Raw genomic sequence first — 17,320 nt, 5'->3', positions numbered from 1 at the left:
GCCTGTGCTCCACAACGGAAGAGGCCACAACAGTGAGGCCCGCGTACCGCAAAAAAAGAAAAGCAATGATCAAGTGTGGTCTATAATTTCAGCAATGGGTGCATGTGTGTCTGACGTCATGTCCCATCCTTTCTTACATTGGAATGTTTCATAGTTATTTATTTATTTATTTTTTTAAAGAAAGCACTCCTCGTAAATCTGAAATGGAACTAAGCTGACCAAAATACACCCTAGCCTCAGTATAACACGGCCTTGCTGTCTGCCGTGGATCCGATTACAATTAATTTACTCATCACAGGTTTGAATGCCTGCTGGGGCCTGGCACCAGACGAGGCAAAGGGCATGGCAGGAGCAGCTGGGACGTCGGGCACGCCTGGTTCTAATCTCAGCTGCTGATGTTCTGCTGTGCAATGTCACACAAGGTACTTCACACCTCTGAGCTCCGGCTTTCTTATATGATGGATGGGCCTGCTTCTCCTGCGGGTGTCCAGGGGATGGCCCGCGGCAAACGTTAATAAGTTATGCTTTGATTACAGTTGCAGGTACTGAAGACATTGTGAGAACACAGAGCATTCCAAAGGACGTGACAAGAACGAAGTTTCACAGCATGACTCACGGGACAAAATGGGGTTTGAGAGATTACATCAGTCCTCCTTCACAGCGAAAATTACACGGGAAAGGACTCCACAGGAAAGTGTGCTGTCCTGAGCACGCCACCGCCAGCCATTTGGAGGTGGCACAATTCACCAGATTGAAAGTGACGGGAAAGCTGATTATAGTAGCTTAGAACATGAATGCTTTCATCTGAACAGTTTCACACTAATTTCAATAAGAATTTAAGATGACTGATGATTTCAAAAACACTCTTTCTGGGCTTCCCTGGTGGCGCAGTGGTTGAGAGTCTGCCTGCCGATGCAGGGGACACGGGTTCGTGCCTCGGTCCGGGAAGATCCCACATGCCGCGGAGCTGCTGGGCCCGTGAGCCATGGCTGCTGAGCCTGCGCGTCCGGAGCCTGTGCTCCGCAACGGGAGAGGCCACGACAGTGAGAGGCCCGCATACCTCAAAACAAACAAACAAACAAAAAAACACTTTCCAGTCCCAGGACCACAAAACTAAGCTTCTTGAATAGATTAGGGCTCCAAGGGCACCATGCAAAGAAAGCCGATTAGATCGACCTAACCAGAAAATGCACGGACGAGTTTCTGAAGTTCGACTTTAATAAGGAAGCTTCAGTATCATGTGAACCTTCTCAATGGCACTGTTTTTAGTTCTGTTAGGATTTTAAGTGAATTCAACCGTGTACTCAGCAGAGACGACCCAGCGTTAGCGAGTTAAGTATAATCTGACCACAATAAGCAGCTACGAAACCATGACACCCTCAGTTCCTTCCCACATGTTCACAAGCCCTGAACTGGAGGCTTACCTAAAACAGTCCTCAAAGCACCTTGTCATGTAATCCCAGAGGAAGTCTGTGCTCAGGGATGTGATGAGCAAATTCACTGTTTTAACAATCTCAGAGGCATTTCTGTTTTCTTTTATTGTACTGTAAAGGAAGAGGGATATTTATAAATATATCTATAAAAAAACCCTGTATTACGGGAATGCCATGTCTGAAAAATGAATTCATTGTACCATTTACAACTTATTTCTAGAGAGACTGACAAACTCGGTCAGAGATAAAAAGTATTACTGTTCTTATATAGGGAATAGAATGCATCGTGCCATCCTAAACAGTATTTATACTGATCCATTCCCTCAGAAGTAAGCTTAAGAGCTATTGTAGGACTTCCCTGGTGGCACAGTGGTTAAGAATCCGCCTGCCAATGCAGGGGACACGGGTTCGAGCCCTGGTCCGGGAAGATCCCACATGTCGAAGAGCAACTAAGCCCGTGCGCCACAACTACTGAGCCTGCGCTCTAGAGCCTGCAAGCCACAACTACTGAGCCCGTGCGCCACAACTACTAAGCCTGCGCTCTAGAGCCCACAAGTCACAACTACTGAAGCCCGTGCACCTAGAGCCCGTGCTCCGCAACAAGAGAAGCCACCGCAATGAGAAGCCCACGCACTGCAACGCAAGAGTAGCCCTTGCTCGTGGCAACTAGAGAAAGCCCTCACGCACCAACGAAGACCCAACACAGCCAAAAAACAAATAAATAAATACATAAATAAAAATAAATTAAAGAAAAAAGAGCTATTGTAAAAAAGAATGTTATATGGAAAACCAGTTTTAGTCCAACCATAGGTAATTACATACGCTATTGGTGGAATAACATAGTACAGCCATTTGGGAGGGAAATTTGGCTAACATTTAAATGCACATCTTCTATGACTCAGGAAATTTATTCTAGGGATTTATCCTACAGAAATCCTTGTAGAGGTACACAAAAATGTAGGCAAAGGGGGACTTCCTTGGTGGTCCAGTGTTAAGACACTGCACTTCCAATGCAGGGGGCATGGGTTCAATCCCTGGTCGGGGAACAAAGACCCCTCATGCTGCACAGCTCGGCCAGGAAAAAAAAAAAAAAAAAAAAAAAAAAGATGTAGGCATAAGGATATCATGACAATGCCATTTTGAGGCAGGAGATAGATGGGCTCCGGGCTAGGCATTTACAACTGGCCTCCTGTTTACGTTTCTTGGGGCAGGAAAAAGGTGGGCTTCAGGATGGACACTTACAACTAGCCTCCTGTTTGTATTTCCTGAGACAGGAGGTAGATGGGCTCCAGGTTAGGCATTTACATCCAGCCTCCTGTTTGCACTTTGAAAGAGAAATAACAACAGAAACAGAGTAAATAGCCAGGCTTTGTCTCCTGAGGACACTTTAAGATAACAGTCATGGCAGGAACAGAGAGGGGCTAAACGCTGTCTGAGTAAAAGATGGAGAGGTCACATATTTCCCATCCTTGGGGCAAGGGAGACATGGCGTGTGCGCAGAGGCTCCTTGGGGGTCAGAAAGGAGGGGGCGCCACCCCACAATAGGTGATGCCAAGGCCCCCGCCATGGGCCTCTGGGCTGGAATCCGTCCTGCAAAAAAGCTGCACACACATATCGGGGAGGGTCCTAGGGCAGGTCAGGTGTGGAAAAAGAAACTTAAATAATCGGGTTCTCTGTGTGCTCTCCCACCTGTCGTGCTGTGCCTCTAATAATAAACTTTGCACCTGCTTTTACAGTTTTTGCCTCCTTGAAACAGTCTTGCTTTCAAATGGAGGCAAGAGCCAGGGAAAATTTGAGCCTAGTCTCTTGCCCTTGCTGGTCTAGTGGTGGCTAGGCTTCCTGGTTTTCATCCAGGCTGCCCAGGTGCAATTCCTGGGCAGGGAACTGAGATCTTGCTTCAAGCCACCCCTTTCAAGCCACCCCTTACTGCTGCTGCCTCTCCGAGATCAATTTTAAAATACTGAAAAAGTGGAAACCGCCCAAAAGTCAATCAATAAGAGAGTGATCAATCAGTCAGGATTTCTTCAATAAGTGTAACTCCTTACCGAGGACTTAAAGGCAACCACTATCCTCCACAGGAGAAGAGTGTAGAGCCATTCACAACTTGCATCAAAAAAACCAAACAGGCAACTATACCGGTACTGTAACTCCATCTTAAAAATAAATGATAGGCACCTGTGTACTTATGCACTGAAAATCTGAAAAGAAATACAAATGTTTTATGTTTTTCTCTGAAGGACAGTGGGATTATGGATAGTATCTTTTCCCTTGATGCCTTCAAATATTGGTATACTCTACCATGAACATGTATTACTTTCATATCAGGAAAACAATAAACTAGTCTCATTCTGCGAGAAAAAAGCAAACACTAAAGACTCTTGGTACACGTACAATGAATAAACCAGAAAAATCTTCTAATCGATTTAAACTTTTAATACGCTCAATGCCGAGTCAGGGAGAAGGAAATTATATTAAGAGTAAAGTAAAAAGGAAGAGGTTGTACTACCTTAGAAAGTACAAAGACGGAACAAAACACAGAGCTGATGGCTAACGACACACTTTAAGTTATCGCCACGTCCACTGTCTCCCAAACCCCACTCACCCCGCCTCCAGGGCCCTAGAGCGCCTTCATGCCCCTGGGGTGCCCTCGCCTTGCTCCCTGCTACCCGCCCTTCTGACGGGTCTCCTGAAGACTCACAGCCACTCGCCCCACTTCCTGACCTGACCTCCCGCCGGCCCTCCCCCCTGTCACTCACCACTTGTACACCAGACCCAGTTGCCTTTGTTGAGCAACTTTTCACACTTGATCAGTAAATACGGTTTGTACTTCCCAGTGTGGGGCAGAGACAAGATCAAACTCCTTTTAATCATCACAATATTCAATAGGGAAGAGTCGATTCATATGGATTAAGAGCACAGGTTATTTTAAGGCGTGGCCTGACCTTCTGCATCCCCACTTTCTTGAGCGCTTCACAATTTATGGTAAACAGAGAAAAAAAATCATGGCATTCGGGAGGGAGGAAGAGTGAAGTTGGAAGCCCCACCAGTACCTTATCAGTGAATTTCCACTCTGAGTGTAGCTCAGTTTAAGATCAGAGCCGAGAGCATCTCTGCAGTAAGAATAAAAGGCCCGGATGACTTCGAGAAACAAATGCTCAACAACTTGAGGCCCTGCAATTGAAAAGAAAATGTCCAGATAAATAAATTAATCATCAAAATGTTTAAAAAAAAATCCATTGTAAACCAGTGACAAATGTATAAAGCGTATTGACAGTAACTCTATCTAACACATAGATAATTTATATAGTCTTAAATGTATGGAAACTTTAGTTGTGACAATGACACTGTTAGCTGGAGGAATAACAGCTGTGAAAACAGCCAACATTTTTGTAGAGCTTACTGTGTGCTGGCCACTGTTCTAAGCATTCTAAAACTATTAACTTATTTAATCCTCACAATAGCCACAGAACCAGGTATGCAATCAGGGAGGCTGTACTGATTACAAGGGGACAAGAGGACTGAAGCCCAGACGCCCCCAGGAAGATTCTCGAAGGAGGCGGGGAGTGGGCTAAATGTTTTAAGTGTGCAGAAACTGCCTGGCCAGAGGCCGTCACTGCACAGAAGCACCAACAGAGTAGGGCAACTTCCTACTCTGAATTCTTTCTCTGATGAGCTAGAACGACACCAAAGAAATAACACCAACCCGGAAAAGCCTCAGATGGCACAAAAGAATTGGACCCTGCCAGACAGGCAGTTGGAAGGCGGCTGGACATTTCTGCTCCACAAACATCAACCAGCAGGCCTGATGGGAGGGCGTGACTTCCCACTCATGTGTTCAGAGGAATGAACACAGGATGATTCAGAGAAAACAAAAGCTCCGTCAAACAAGGAATCAGCACATAATCTAACCTCTTACGCTTCCAACGACAAAAGGTCTCTTTTTCACGATAAGTCCCAGGTGTATTTTATCTATAGCGTAACACTGCCAAATGCTTTTTACTAGTGAAGGAAAGCTTGTGGTCAAGATTCAAGGGGAAGAAGTGAGGAAGTGGCTAAAGCTTGGTAGCCAAGGCACACATAAGACTGACCTATGACCCTCCTATGCCTTCTAGTCTACATGATCAATCCACTCCTTTGCCCTTCAAGTGTGTCTTTCCTGGGAAAACTAAATTATCAGATAGGATGAATTTGCTGGGATGGGGCAAAAGCCGGCCATTCACCCCCCTCCAGAAAATATGACCTGGAGCCCAAGCTAGCTCAATGCTTTACTTGGCTCACGTCAAGGCCTTGACGTAAAACACCCATCTCCAAGGGCGGAGCTTGGAGGCACAAAAGCTTCGTGCTTTGACTTTGGTCAAGAGCAGCCAGAGCTGCACCTGTCCTGGTACCCAAGTTCATTGGTGTTACATGAGTAACATCTCGGGGATGGGCCGTCCGAGTGCCATCAAGGAAGCATCAGAGTCCTGACAAAGAGGGCTCAGGCTCTGGAGTCAAACAGACTTCAGAGTTTGAGTCCCAGTTCCTGGGTGGCCCCTGGCAAATGACTTAGCCTTGCTCAACCTTAGTCTCTCCCTCTGTAGAATGTGTATAGTAAGAAAATCTACCCCAGGGTTGTTGGAGGTACAGAAGTATGCAAGGAGATGCATATTAACGATGCACAAAATAACTGCTCAAAAAAATGTCACATTATTAACAACAGTGAAAACACACCAAGACCTCAGTCTCCCTTCCGCCTCCCTTGACCAGAAACCTTTGTTTCCCTTTGTATACCTAGAGCCTAGCACTTCCCTGTTGCACAGATGCCCCACGCCCGTCTCTGAATGCATAAACAAAGGGTCCCCATCCTGAGGCCAGAGGGAGGAGGAACTTAACACCCTCAGCTCTGGTTCTCTGCAAATGGAGCCCAGACAGTGGGCAAGTCCTGAGCACTCAGATGATGCCCTCAGGGATGAATCCCACAGAGAAGGGGGTTTCCTTCCCTGTTACCGTGTTCAAGGGATGAGATGTTGAGATCTTACAGTGAATGGATATTGGGGCAGTTTCTTTTTTTTTTTTTTTTTTTTTTTTTTTTGCGGTACGCCGGCCTCTCACCGCTGTGGCCTCTCCTGTTGCGGAGCACAGGCTCCGGATGCGCAGGCTCAGCGGTCATGGCTCACGGGCCCAGCTGTTCCGCGGCATGTGGGATCTTCCCGGACCAGGGCACGAACCCGTGTCCCCTGCATCGGCAGGCAGAGTCTCAACCACTGCGCCACCAGGGGAGCCCCAGTTTCTTTTTTTTAAAGGAAGGGAGAGAAGGTAGGTCACATTCCTCAATGGGTGCCCAGAGGACCATGGAATATAAGGGGCGATGCTTTTGGAACCAGAGTCTAGTTCAAACCCCTTCATTTGTCAGAGGAAAACAGCGAGGCCCAAACAGCAGAAGGGGCTTGCCCAGGGTCACAAGGCAAGAAGATGGAGGAGCGTCCCCTATTTGCTTGAGAATACAATCAAGGCTCAGTTGAAGAAATGATTTGATTGAAGAAACGTTCTCACAAGGTCAGTACTGTACGTGCCCTGCAGGCACGCACGCAGATGAGCACGACAGCTCAAAGGTATTTGCACAAAGTAATTGTGCAAAACTTTTAAGTGGTGCCCAGATGATGAAAACTGAAGCACACAGCATGACTAAACTACTTCAAGATTCTGAACTTCCAAGATTAAAGTGTATTCTAAATAACACGATTGTATCTCACCGGAGACTTAATGGTGTATGATGGTAAAGCTCATCTAATGTTACCTATTTCTGGCTTGTCAAGCAGACTGGTAAGGATGCGGAAAGGCTTCAGGTACATGTGGTGGCGATCCTCTACGTCAGCTTCAGGGAACTTCTGGTGCAGTATCTCAGCCAGACCCTATTTTTTTTTTTTAAAGCCACATATTAGGGTATTATATAAAGTACAGTAAGACTTTATTGGTTGTTCTAGTTGTTAAATGCTCTGGGATAGACGTAAAAGCAGTCATGCAGCACGAGGTGACTACAGTAGGCCCTCCATATCATGGGTTCTACAGATTGAAAATATTCGGGAAAAAAAATTCCAGAAAGTTCCCAAAAGCAAAACTTGAATTTGTCGTGCACTAGCAACTACTTCTATAGCATTTACATTGTATTCTACGACTATTTACAAAGCATTTACATCGTAAGTAATCTAGAGACGGTATCATAAGTAATCTAGAGACGGGTTAAGGTATGAGGATGAGTATAGGTTATATGCAAATACTAGGCCAAGTTATAAATATGAGGAACTTGAGCATCTGTTGATTTTGGTATCCATGGGGGTGGGGTGGGGTAGGGGGGTGCTGGAATCAATCTCCTGCAGATTCCAAGGGACAACCATACACGAGATTTTCCCAACCGTGTACTAAGGAACAGGCCCCCTGTCTACTTCTGAGGTCCCACAAGGAACTCCACTGAAGAACCATGGTCAGGAATGCCCTAATTGGGATCTACTTTCCAGAAATGCTCCTTTACCTCAACTAAAAGATCCTTGGAATATTTCTCAAAAAAATACGAGGACTGGTCTTCATAAGAATTTGAGATTTCCGATTCTGGCACAATGGTATTTCCTTTAATATCTGAACCTATAAAAGAACAAGCACCATGAGCTGTAAAGAAAACTATACATTTAAAGTACATCTTATTGTGCAAACGTCTCATGCTCTGAGTTTTTTTTTTTTTTTTTTGCGGTACGCGGGCCTCTCACTGCTGTGGCCTCTCCCGTTGCGGAGCACAGGCTCCGGACGCGCAGGCTCAGCGGCCATGGCTCACGGGCCCAGCTGCTCCGCGGCATGTGGGATCTTGCCGGGCCGGGGCACGAACCCGTGTCCCCTGCATCGGCAGGCGGACTCTCAACCACTGCGCCACCAGGGAAGCCCCTATTGGTTTTTTGTTTGTTTGTTTTTGCTTTGACATTTTTAAAAATACAATTCCTCCAACAGAAAACCAAAATCAGATCCAGCAAAACTGAGACCTATTTTCTTCTGACAGTGGTGGGCCAGGGATCAGACAGGCAGAACTCCATTTCAACGGGCATCAATTTAGTTTACCCCAAGAATTCATCCTGATTGTCTTTGGCAAGTATGATTACAAGGATCTAATGGAATGAGTATCATTTTCAAAAACCAGTATTTATTTGTATGGCATTATGTAAAAATCAAGGTATTCTCAACTATATGCCCTCGTTTTGAGCCTCGTTACGTCTCTAAGGTCCTCAGGGCAAGGAACAGCATCTTTCTAAGCAGAGAGTCTGGACTCCTGGGGTCGCGGCTAAGCAAGTCAGAGCCGGTACTGAACTTGAGTCCAGGGTCCTGTCTACATACAGTGTGCCGAGCCCCATTGGAAGGCAGCCGTGCATTTAACAAAATCATCCTTTTAACAAAAATGCTCAAAGAGCCTGTAAATATCGTTCTGGAAATCCTTCATAAGCTTCTGTGCTATGACTTCTGGAAGTTTTACAACTAGGGGAAGAAAAGGTTAAGAGGACTTTCTGACATTGGTATGAGAAGATCTATGAGGGTTGAAAAAAAAAAAAGCTGAGAAGCAGATGATTTTTAGGGCAGGTAAATACTGTGTGACACTATAACGGTAGACGCATGTCATCATACCTTTGTCTAAACCCGCGGAATGCACATCACCAAGTGTGAACCCTTGTGTAAACAGCCGACTGTGGGTGACGATAAGGTATCAGTGTAGGTTCCTCGACTGTAATAAACGTGCCACTCCAGTGGGTGATGCCGGTGACAGGGTAGGCCGTGCTTGGCGGGGAGGATGGGGGAGATGGGAACTCTCTAGACCTTCCTCTTAGTTTTGCTGTGACCCTAAAACTGCACTAAAAAAATAAAGTCTTTCTCGGAGCCTGTGCTCCGCAACGGAAGAGGCCACAACAGTGAGAGGCCCGCGTACCACAAAAAAAATACATAAATAAATAAAAATAAATTAAAAAAAAATAAAGTCTTTCTAAAACAAAAAACTACGGAGTTTTTTCACAATCGCTCTGTAAACCACCTTCTCTTAGGTACACGGACTTGGGAATTTTAGGCCCTGTGATTTCCTGGACTTGTCCCCCTGAAGCCTTCCATCCAACCAACAGTCAACGGCTCTTTTCCTACAGGTCTGCAGTCTGTTCACAAGAACACATGCTCACAGAAACATGAACCAGGGTTCTCATGCTCTTCCAAAGTCATCCAAGTATCTGCCCAAACGTGTCAATGCCACAAACGTTCCCATCCTGACAAAACTTTCTTTTACATATATTCCATGTTTCTGGGGTTTCTCACACACAGTCTTATCCCATGAAACTCCTACCTGAATAAGGCTTAGCGACCATTATTGTGTGGTCTTTCAAGCTTCTTAAAATGGAATTCGGTTAACATTTTAAAAATCCCATTACTTCCATTTTTTTTACGTAACAGCTGCAAAATAACCAAAGCTGTGGGGTAGGCAGCAGAACTCAGCTGACCAGGGACAATTCAGTCACCGTGTTATCTTTCCACACTTTGTGATTCAGAAATGTATCAACAAGATTGCGACTTTATTCCAAACATCAGCACTCAAAGGTTTCACCTTAGCTCTGACTTTGCAACTCCCACAAATTACTCAGTACCTAGTAACCACGCGTAAAGCCTTCTGTTCAGAGACATATCTCTTCTCAGGAGGGTCTGGGTGGCGGCCGAGAGGATGCGCACCATGTCGGATCTGAGCAGGGGGATGGCTCTCTCGTTGCAATCCTATGAGGAGGAAAGAGAGAACTATACTGCAAGGAGATGACATAGTAAATCGCTGGCTTTCCGACATGTGACCCCTCCTTACCAGTCTACAAAAGCTTTATCTTAAAGAGGCGGTTCTCAAAAGGGGTGGGTTTTTCACACGCTGCCCAGGGAAAGAGGCTATTCAATTTTCGCTATGGAAACACCACCCTCACAGAAATGACCGAGGACCCTGAATGGCTGAAAGCGAAGAGCGGTCACTGAGTGGCGCCCTCCCCTCCAGGCGAGACGGCTCGGACCTCTCCCGTCCGCCCCACGGCCTCAGGAAAGACCAGCGACTCCCCTCAAAAACACAAACGGCTTACCAGACAGGTATAAAATGGGAAGAAGAACAGGACAATCTCCAGATTATTTCTTTGCACCAGCACGTTTGAGTCCAGCAGGGATGCACATAAGGACTTTACCTACAAAAGACAAAAAGCCACGAACGTTTCGTGCCCAAGACACTGGACATCATTTGGAGGCTACTCTTTCTAGTCATAAAAATGAAAATAACTCTTCCTGGGAATCTTGAAACCACCGTGTTATATCGTGTGGAACAGAATAATAAGATCTAAATACGGGAAACTTGGTTGTAGCTCCAGACGCCAGGGGGGCTGTGTGACATCGGGAACACCTTCAGCTGCAGCCCTCACTGCTCCATCTCAGAGACGGAGGGGTTTGGACCAGATCGTCAGATTCTAAGACCTCAAATTCTATAATCCCAGAAACGAATACATTTAGGTTCCAATAGGAACTTTCAGCTACACTAAAACTCCAAAGACAGTCAGTCAAATGGATTCCAAACCAATTAAGTAGACATTTTGGGTGTCTTTTCTGAGCATAGATAGATGTAATACAGCTGCATAATAGATAAGAGCCATATGACAAGTGGTAACAAAAAGCTATGAGATGGGCTTCCCTGGTGGCGCAGTGGTTGAGAGTCCGCCTGCCGATGCAGGGGACGCGGGTTCGTGCCCCGGTCCGGGAGGATCCCACGTGCCGCAGAGCGGCTGGGCCCGTGAGCCATGGCCTCTGAGCCTGCGCGTCCGGAGCCTGTGCTCCGCAACGGGAGAGGCCACAACAGTGAGAGGCCCGCGTACCGCAAAAAAAAAAAAAAAAAAAAAGCTATTAGAACTGGGAAGAAGAAAGGGAGAGATCTTTCAACTGGGGAGAACAGTGAAGCTTTGGGGGTGAGCTGAGTTTTTCGTAATACAGGCAGGAGATACGCTGAGACGGGGGAGAGGAGTGACAGGCAGTGAGCGCGGGACGAGGGGCTGGCTGGAGCAAAGACAGCATCACAGACGTGCCAGGCCAGGCCAGGCAGCCAGCTCTGGGAGTGTAATGGGCCTGAAGTGGCGAGTGAGGCATCTGGTGAGCTGTTAGAATACACTTGAGGATAGATTTTACCTGCAGGAAACAGGTATTTGGCAAGCACAGTACAGACCTGAGCAAAGCTATGTTTTAGCAAAGTGAACCTCTTAGCAACCAAAAAAGGACTGGATGGGGAGAAACCGGTTAGAAAATTACATGACGGTCCAGGAACGAGACCTAAGAAGCTGAGGCAGGGCAGTGAAGACGGAGAACGAAACAAAGTGGTACTGACAAGGCAGGGAAGAAGGGAACGTGACTACTGAGGGTCTCCTCTGCCCTAAGCAGAGGTCCTTTTCATCACCCTTTTCCTCAGAGAGCCCCGTGAGGAAGCTCTATTATTCCCACTTTGCAAAGAAGAATGGACTCAGAGGGGTAAGTAATCGGTGCAACTTTGTTAATGACGGATTCAGTTTTTGAACATTTTAACTTCAAAGCCTTGGGTCCACCACTAGGTGGCGACAGACTGCAGGCCATTCAACAAATGGTAAGTTTGGGGAAAAGAGAGAAAGATCTGGGAAGTTCCCATTCTTCAAGGTCATGAGAAGGCAGGTCGCTGCCAGGAAAGAGGGGCCTGGGCACGGACAACCTAGGTGTGAGAGCAGCCAGAGGAGAGGGGGGCGGCGGGGATGACGGCCGGAGCTGGAGCGAGCCTACTGTGCGGGCAGTGGGCGGCGTGACAGGGGTAGGGGAAGAAGACGAGGCTGTCTGTGGCTCAACAGCGGACCCCAGCCAGGCTCCGCGGAGCGCCGTCGACGGCCAGCCGTAACGTGGAAGCTGCGGGGCCTCCCGGAGGGCCCTCCTCGCATGAATACACAAACGGGACGCAGGTGTTCAAAGCCAACGCCGCCATCGCGGCTTACGCAGGGATGCTGCCTCCTCGCCTGCCCAACCTCAGAGCGCCTCTGCTTCCCGCTGCCCCGCCCCTCCCCTCCTCTCGCCCCGCCCCGCCCCTCCCCTCGCCCCGCCCCCTACCCCTACCCCGTGGCCCTGGTGACACCTGTGCTGGGGAGCCAGCCCGCCACGCCGCCGGGAGCACGGCACCCACCGTGAGCTGGTAGTCGGTCCCCAGCATGTACTTCTGCTCCCTGCCGGGCGAGCCCCGGCTGATGTGGCCCACCACAAAGAGCGAGGCGGGCAGGCGGATGGACGGGCTCGCCAGGACGCTCCCCCAGAGGGTGGCGTAGAAGACCTCCCTGCCGACCACCAGGGACAGCCTCAGGAGCAGCGCGTCCGTCCTGTGGGCGGGAGATCACAGAATCAGGGCGCATCCCGCGGGCTCTCACGGGCGCTGCTCTCTCTCCCTGGCCGGGAAGCACCAACTTCCTCCTCATTTTGAGATGCTGCCATCTCTCGCCCTTCTGTGTCTGTCCACCTGCTGGCTGTCACTGAAACTGAATTTGCTGAAACAAACATGTCACCGAGGGGTGCGGCTTCTTGGCCAAGAGGCAGCATCTCACTGGTTGTGTCACCCTGTGGCAGAGATCCGTCTCCGCCTCCGGCCTTGCTGTGGATGCCGTGGTGCTTACATGGTGCTTACAGGTTCCACTGCCACTCTGTATAAAAGTAGGAGGAGTCATTTAAAAAAAAAACAAAGGCTAATGTGACTGATTGAACACCTAAGTAATGATAAAGACACCCCCGACCTGAGCACAGCCAAAAATGTGCCCAGTGACACCGGATTTTAGAAACACTGGGGACAACATTCCCCTGGGCCTCCTGCCGCACGGTACATTCCAGAAGGTCTGGAGCCGAGTTCCCATCACTCTGCCCACAGCACCTCCATACACCGGCTCCCACTCCAGGAAGCCCTCCTGCGGACGACCAGCATTTATTCGTCTCTTTATCTTTATCCAGGTCTCCCATGACACGACGTCAGCGATTTCACGACCGTCCTCCAAGAGAAGCAGCAGCATCAGTGGGTGTGGGCTTGTTTTTCCACTGACACTGACCGAGGCCTGGCCCTTCTCCGCTCGGGGTGCACCTGCAGCTGACGGGGCACCTTCCCGCCGACTGCGAACACAAAGCTTGCAGGCCGGGTGATAGCATCTATCAATACAACAGCGGAGGCAAACTCCCACAAAGGGATTTCACTTGCACAGAAGTGAAACCTCTGTGCATTTCAGCTCTCAGCTATGGTGAGGAAAAGGGATGCAAATGTTGTGAAAATACCTAAGAGTCTTTGAGCCAAAACTCAGCACAGGAGAACAGCTGATGCTGAGGCCACATAGCCACCGTCACCACTAAGTCTGCTCTGCTGGCTGACGCCCCCCAATGCCCAGACAAGCATCTGACACACAGCTGGCATTTGAAAAAACTGTCAGATGAATGCCACTCTTTCCCTTTACTATAAGCCAAACTGTCTTCAGCTTACTTTTTAATAATCACTTCCGTGTATATTAAAACATTTCATACAAAAAATGCCTACTAGATGCCAGTAGCACCCTCCCCGCCCCAGGTGTAACAACCAGAAGTGTCCCCAGATATTGCCAAGTGTCTCCTGGGGGACAGAAACCACCCCGGGCTGAGAGCCACTGATTTAAAGGGACATCTCTGGGGAGCCGGGTTTTGCCTGCTTTCCAACCACTGAAAACCTCCGCCTCTCCTCCATCTTCTCAGAACAGGAGTGGAGTATTCTCCCGCCCCCAACACCACTAATCCTGTTTTCTCCGTACAGCAAAACACGGCAAGCTATGTGGCTACTTCTCAGGCACTTTAAAAAAGGAATTCTGGCCAGGAGTGATCTGCAGACATCAAAGGGTTATTAGAAAGCCAGGGTGAGTAACGAGTCCTAACACTGGCCAAAATTTCCATTCCCTTATGGTTCACTGACAAGAACAGACCAGGAACTGTCCCCGCCTCCACAAGACCCCTGAGTCACCCGTCCTCACCAGCCCCAAACTGACTCACTCACTCCTTAGCCTTTTCTACCGCCTTGGACATCACGCCGCCCCGCCCCCCCAGACACCCCTTCCTGTCTCTGCGGAGTATTTGCTGGGGTCGGGGGTGTCTGACTCAATTCCTATGCACGTTGGGGAAGGATCGTTGCTGAACTCTCTCCAACTGACACGGATACATGCGGTCACCTGACTGCTGTGCTCTGAGACCGCACAACCCTAGACCAGCCTCCACCTCGGCAGGCCAGTCACTCCTACCTCTGAGGGCTGCAGTCGCCGGGCTTGGCTTTCTGTCACACCTGCCTCTACTCAGTGGTTCACGCAGCTTCGCTCAGCTCTTGGTTCAACATCAAGAAATCACAATGTTGGGAGAAGACACCCGTGTTAAGCAACTTTAGCGACTGTTCAAATGAACATCTGTTTATCAACTAGGAGAACACATGACAACACCCCAACTCCTGACATGCTCCTGGTGTGATTCACTCTTACAGATTAAAAAAAACCAATACACTTTGGGTGCTGATGTGTTCATCTTCAGATGGTGGGAAAAAAGCATTTACATACACACATCTGTTAGGAAAACGTGAATGGATCAGAACTCTAGAAAGAGCCTGTGACTAGGAGTCAAGAAACAGTCTGGTAAAGGTCCTCTTGTGGAACCCATATGACCCTGACTGTTCCCTTATGCACACACCTACCCAGACTCTCAGGGTATGGTGCGAGGTTTAAAACAGCAACGAGACAGACCCTGCCTCCTAGGGAAGTGGATGCTAGTGACTCAGTGCACCGCCGAGGGGGATTCCCCACTGGGAAGTGAATGGCCACCACCCGCTCTGTGTGAAAGCTCCAAACGGTCAAATGCACATCCAATCCCAGCACAGATGCTTGTGACTTTAATGCACCCTTGGTCACCAGCGACTGTCCCACAAGCCATTCTGATTATCTGGTTTCCTTGAGGGGAGCACTTGAGTGGACTTTGGACTGACTGTGAGATTCCACTGCCTGCACCCTCCAGTCACTGCCGACACAAAATAGGCCAAGGTGGCACGGCTGGGGCCTCTGGCATGGAGAAAATTCGAGCAGTTTCTTGTGTAATCAAATGGAAACTTTTGCAAGCGCACAGGTTTCTAAACCTCCCAGTCAGGCTGCACGTGGGCTCTGAAAATGGGTCCTATGAACAGAAGTTAATCACTGCAGCATCACCCAGAATAGTTAATACGCTGGAAGTGAGTTCTTACATTATGATTCTCCAGAAAAACAGGACACTCTGTATACGCAATCTGAATGGATACAGCCTCTCTCCTCTCTCCTGTTCCTAAGTAATGACCAAAACAAACACACACCACCGCACGAACTTTTATGCATATAAGTTTGATAAATTTCTCCAAGGTGCTTCTGAAACTTGTCAAAAGCTATTCTGCTGGGCTTCCCTGGTGGCGCAGTGGTTGAGAGTCCGCCTGCCGATGCAGGGGACACGGGTTCGTGGCCCAGTCCGGGAAGATCCCACATGCCGCGGAGCAGCTGGGCCCGTGAGCCATGGCCGCTGAGCCTGCGCGTCCGGAGCCTGTGCTCCGTAACGGGAGAGACCACAGCAGTGAGAGGCCCGCGTACCGCCAAAAAAAAAAAAAAAAAAAAAAAAGCTATTCTGTTTAGCCTCACCCCTTTTTGAGCTTATCCATGAATGAAACGTGGCCTTGCTTTTTCATTTGGAAGCAGCCTCGTATAACAGGAGGGAGGACTTCAGAATGTGACATATGGGGAGTAGAATCCCATCTCTGCTGCCCACTGACTGCGACTCCAGGAAACTTTCTTACCTTCTGACCCTCACGTGGAAGTGAGGTAATTCCCAGGCACACACGGTATTTCGTCAGGCAGAGACCACCACAGAAATGTAAACATCAACCCACCCTGCTTCATGGGTCTCTGCACTTCTGTCCCCGTTTCTTTTTTTAAAATTTTTATTTATTTATTTATTTTTGGCTGCGTTGGGTCTTCATTGCAACGTACAGGCTTTTCTCTAGTTGTGGCGAGCGGGGGCTACTCTTCATTGTGGTGCACGGGCTTCTCATTGCAGTGGCTTCTCTTGTTGCGGAACATGGCTCTAGGTGCGCGGGCTTCAGTAGTTGTGGCTCATGGCCTCTAGAGCGCAGGCTCAGTAGTTGTGGCACATGGGCTTAGCTCCTCCACGGCATGTGGGATATTCCCAGACCAGGGTTCGAACCTGTGTCCCCTGCATTGGCAGGCAGATTCTTAACCAGTGCGCCACCAGGGAAGTCCCACTGTCCCTGTTTCTTATACAGCAGTGAAATAAAATGCAAACCACATGGGCGGCCCACCTGGATGGGCACAGCCGTCAGCTCTGGATAAGACCCACCTGTCGTAGATCTCCGAGCCGTCCTCCAGGCCGGGCAGCAGGCCGATGATGAAGGCCTGGAGGCTTGGCAGGAGCAGCTTCTGCAGCGGAAGAAAGTACTTCTCGTACAGGCCAAGCAGCACGGGCCTCACCGACATGGCTGCATGTGCCAGAAGAGGGAACAACCCATAGCTTCGGGACAGAAAAAGGGAGAGGAGGGAAAATGAGACACCTGCTCAGAAGCTCCAAGCGACTGGCCAGCCCAAGGGGGTTTTCAAAAGCAGCCAGCCAGCCAGCCATCTACACTGGTGATAGAGATGCTCGCTTGTCAGGAGACAGTCACAATGAACTGTTGGCCCAGAGCAGGTGATAGGCAGTCTGCACGTTACACTCCGACTTAGAGAAAAGTCAGAGAGGACGTTCTCCAGAAGGTGAGCCCTGGTTACCTCTGTGATGGCTTTATGGTGACCTGACACACCCCTCTG

The 17,320-nt window shown here is 48.8% G+C and overlaps 1 protein-coding gene across 4 annotated transcripts in view; it reads right to left on the bottom strand.

Annotated features, from left to right (window-relative positions):
- The window catches only part of DOP1B (DOP1 leucine zipper like protein B), a gene marked incomplete at both ends in the record, with an annotated part of 100,575 nt that overhangs the window by 56,056 nt on the left and 27,199 nt on the right, over window positions 1-17,320 (bottom strand). For all 4 annotated transcript variants that reach the window (XM_079704900.1, XM_079704901.1, XM_079704903.1 and 1 more), the window contains 8 exons: window positions 1,425-1,544; window positions 4,484-4,604; window positions 7,210-7,324; window positions 7,942-8,051; window positions 10,073-10,196; window positions 10,541-10,639; window positions 12,634-12,823; window positions 16,857-17,027. In XM_079704900.1, coding sequence (XP_079561026.1) covers window positions 1,425-1,544; window positions 4,484-4,604; window positions 7,210-7,324; window positions 7,942-8,051; window positions 10,073-10,196; window positions 10,541-10,639; window positions 12,634-12,823; window positions 16,857-17,027 — 1,050 coding nt within the window. The remainder of the gene's footprint in view (window positions 1-1,424; window positions 1,545-4,483; window positions 4,605-7,209; window positions 7,325-7,941; window positions 8,052-10,072; window positions 10,197-10,540; window positions 10,640-12,633; window positions 12,824-16,856; window positions 17,028-17,320) is intronic.

Source organism: Hyperoodon ampullatus (assembly GCF_949752795.1).
Source record: "Hyperoodon ampullatus genome assembly, chromosome: 5".
NCBI classification, from domain to species: Eukaryota; Metazoa; Chordata; class Mammalia; order Artiodactyla; family Ziphiidae; genus Hyperoodon; species Hyperoodon ampullatus.
Note: the sequence above shows the minus strand (reverse complement) of the source record. Positions and strands in the feature narration are given on the sequence as shown.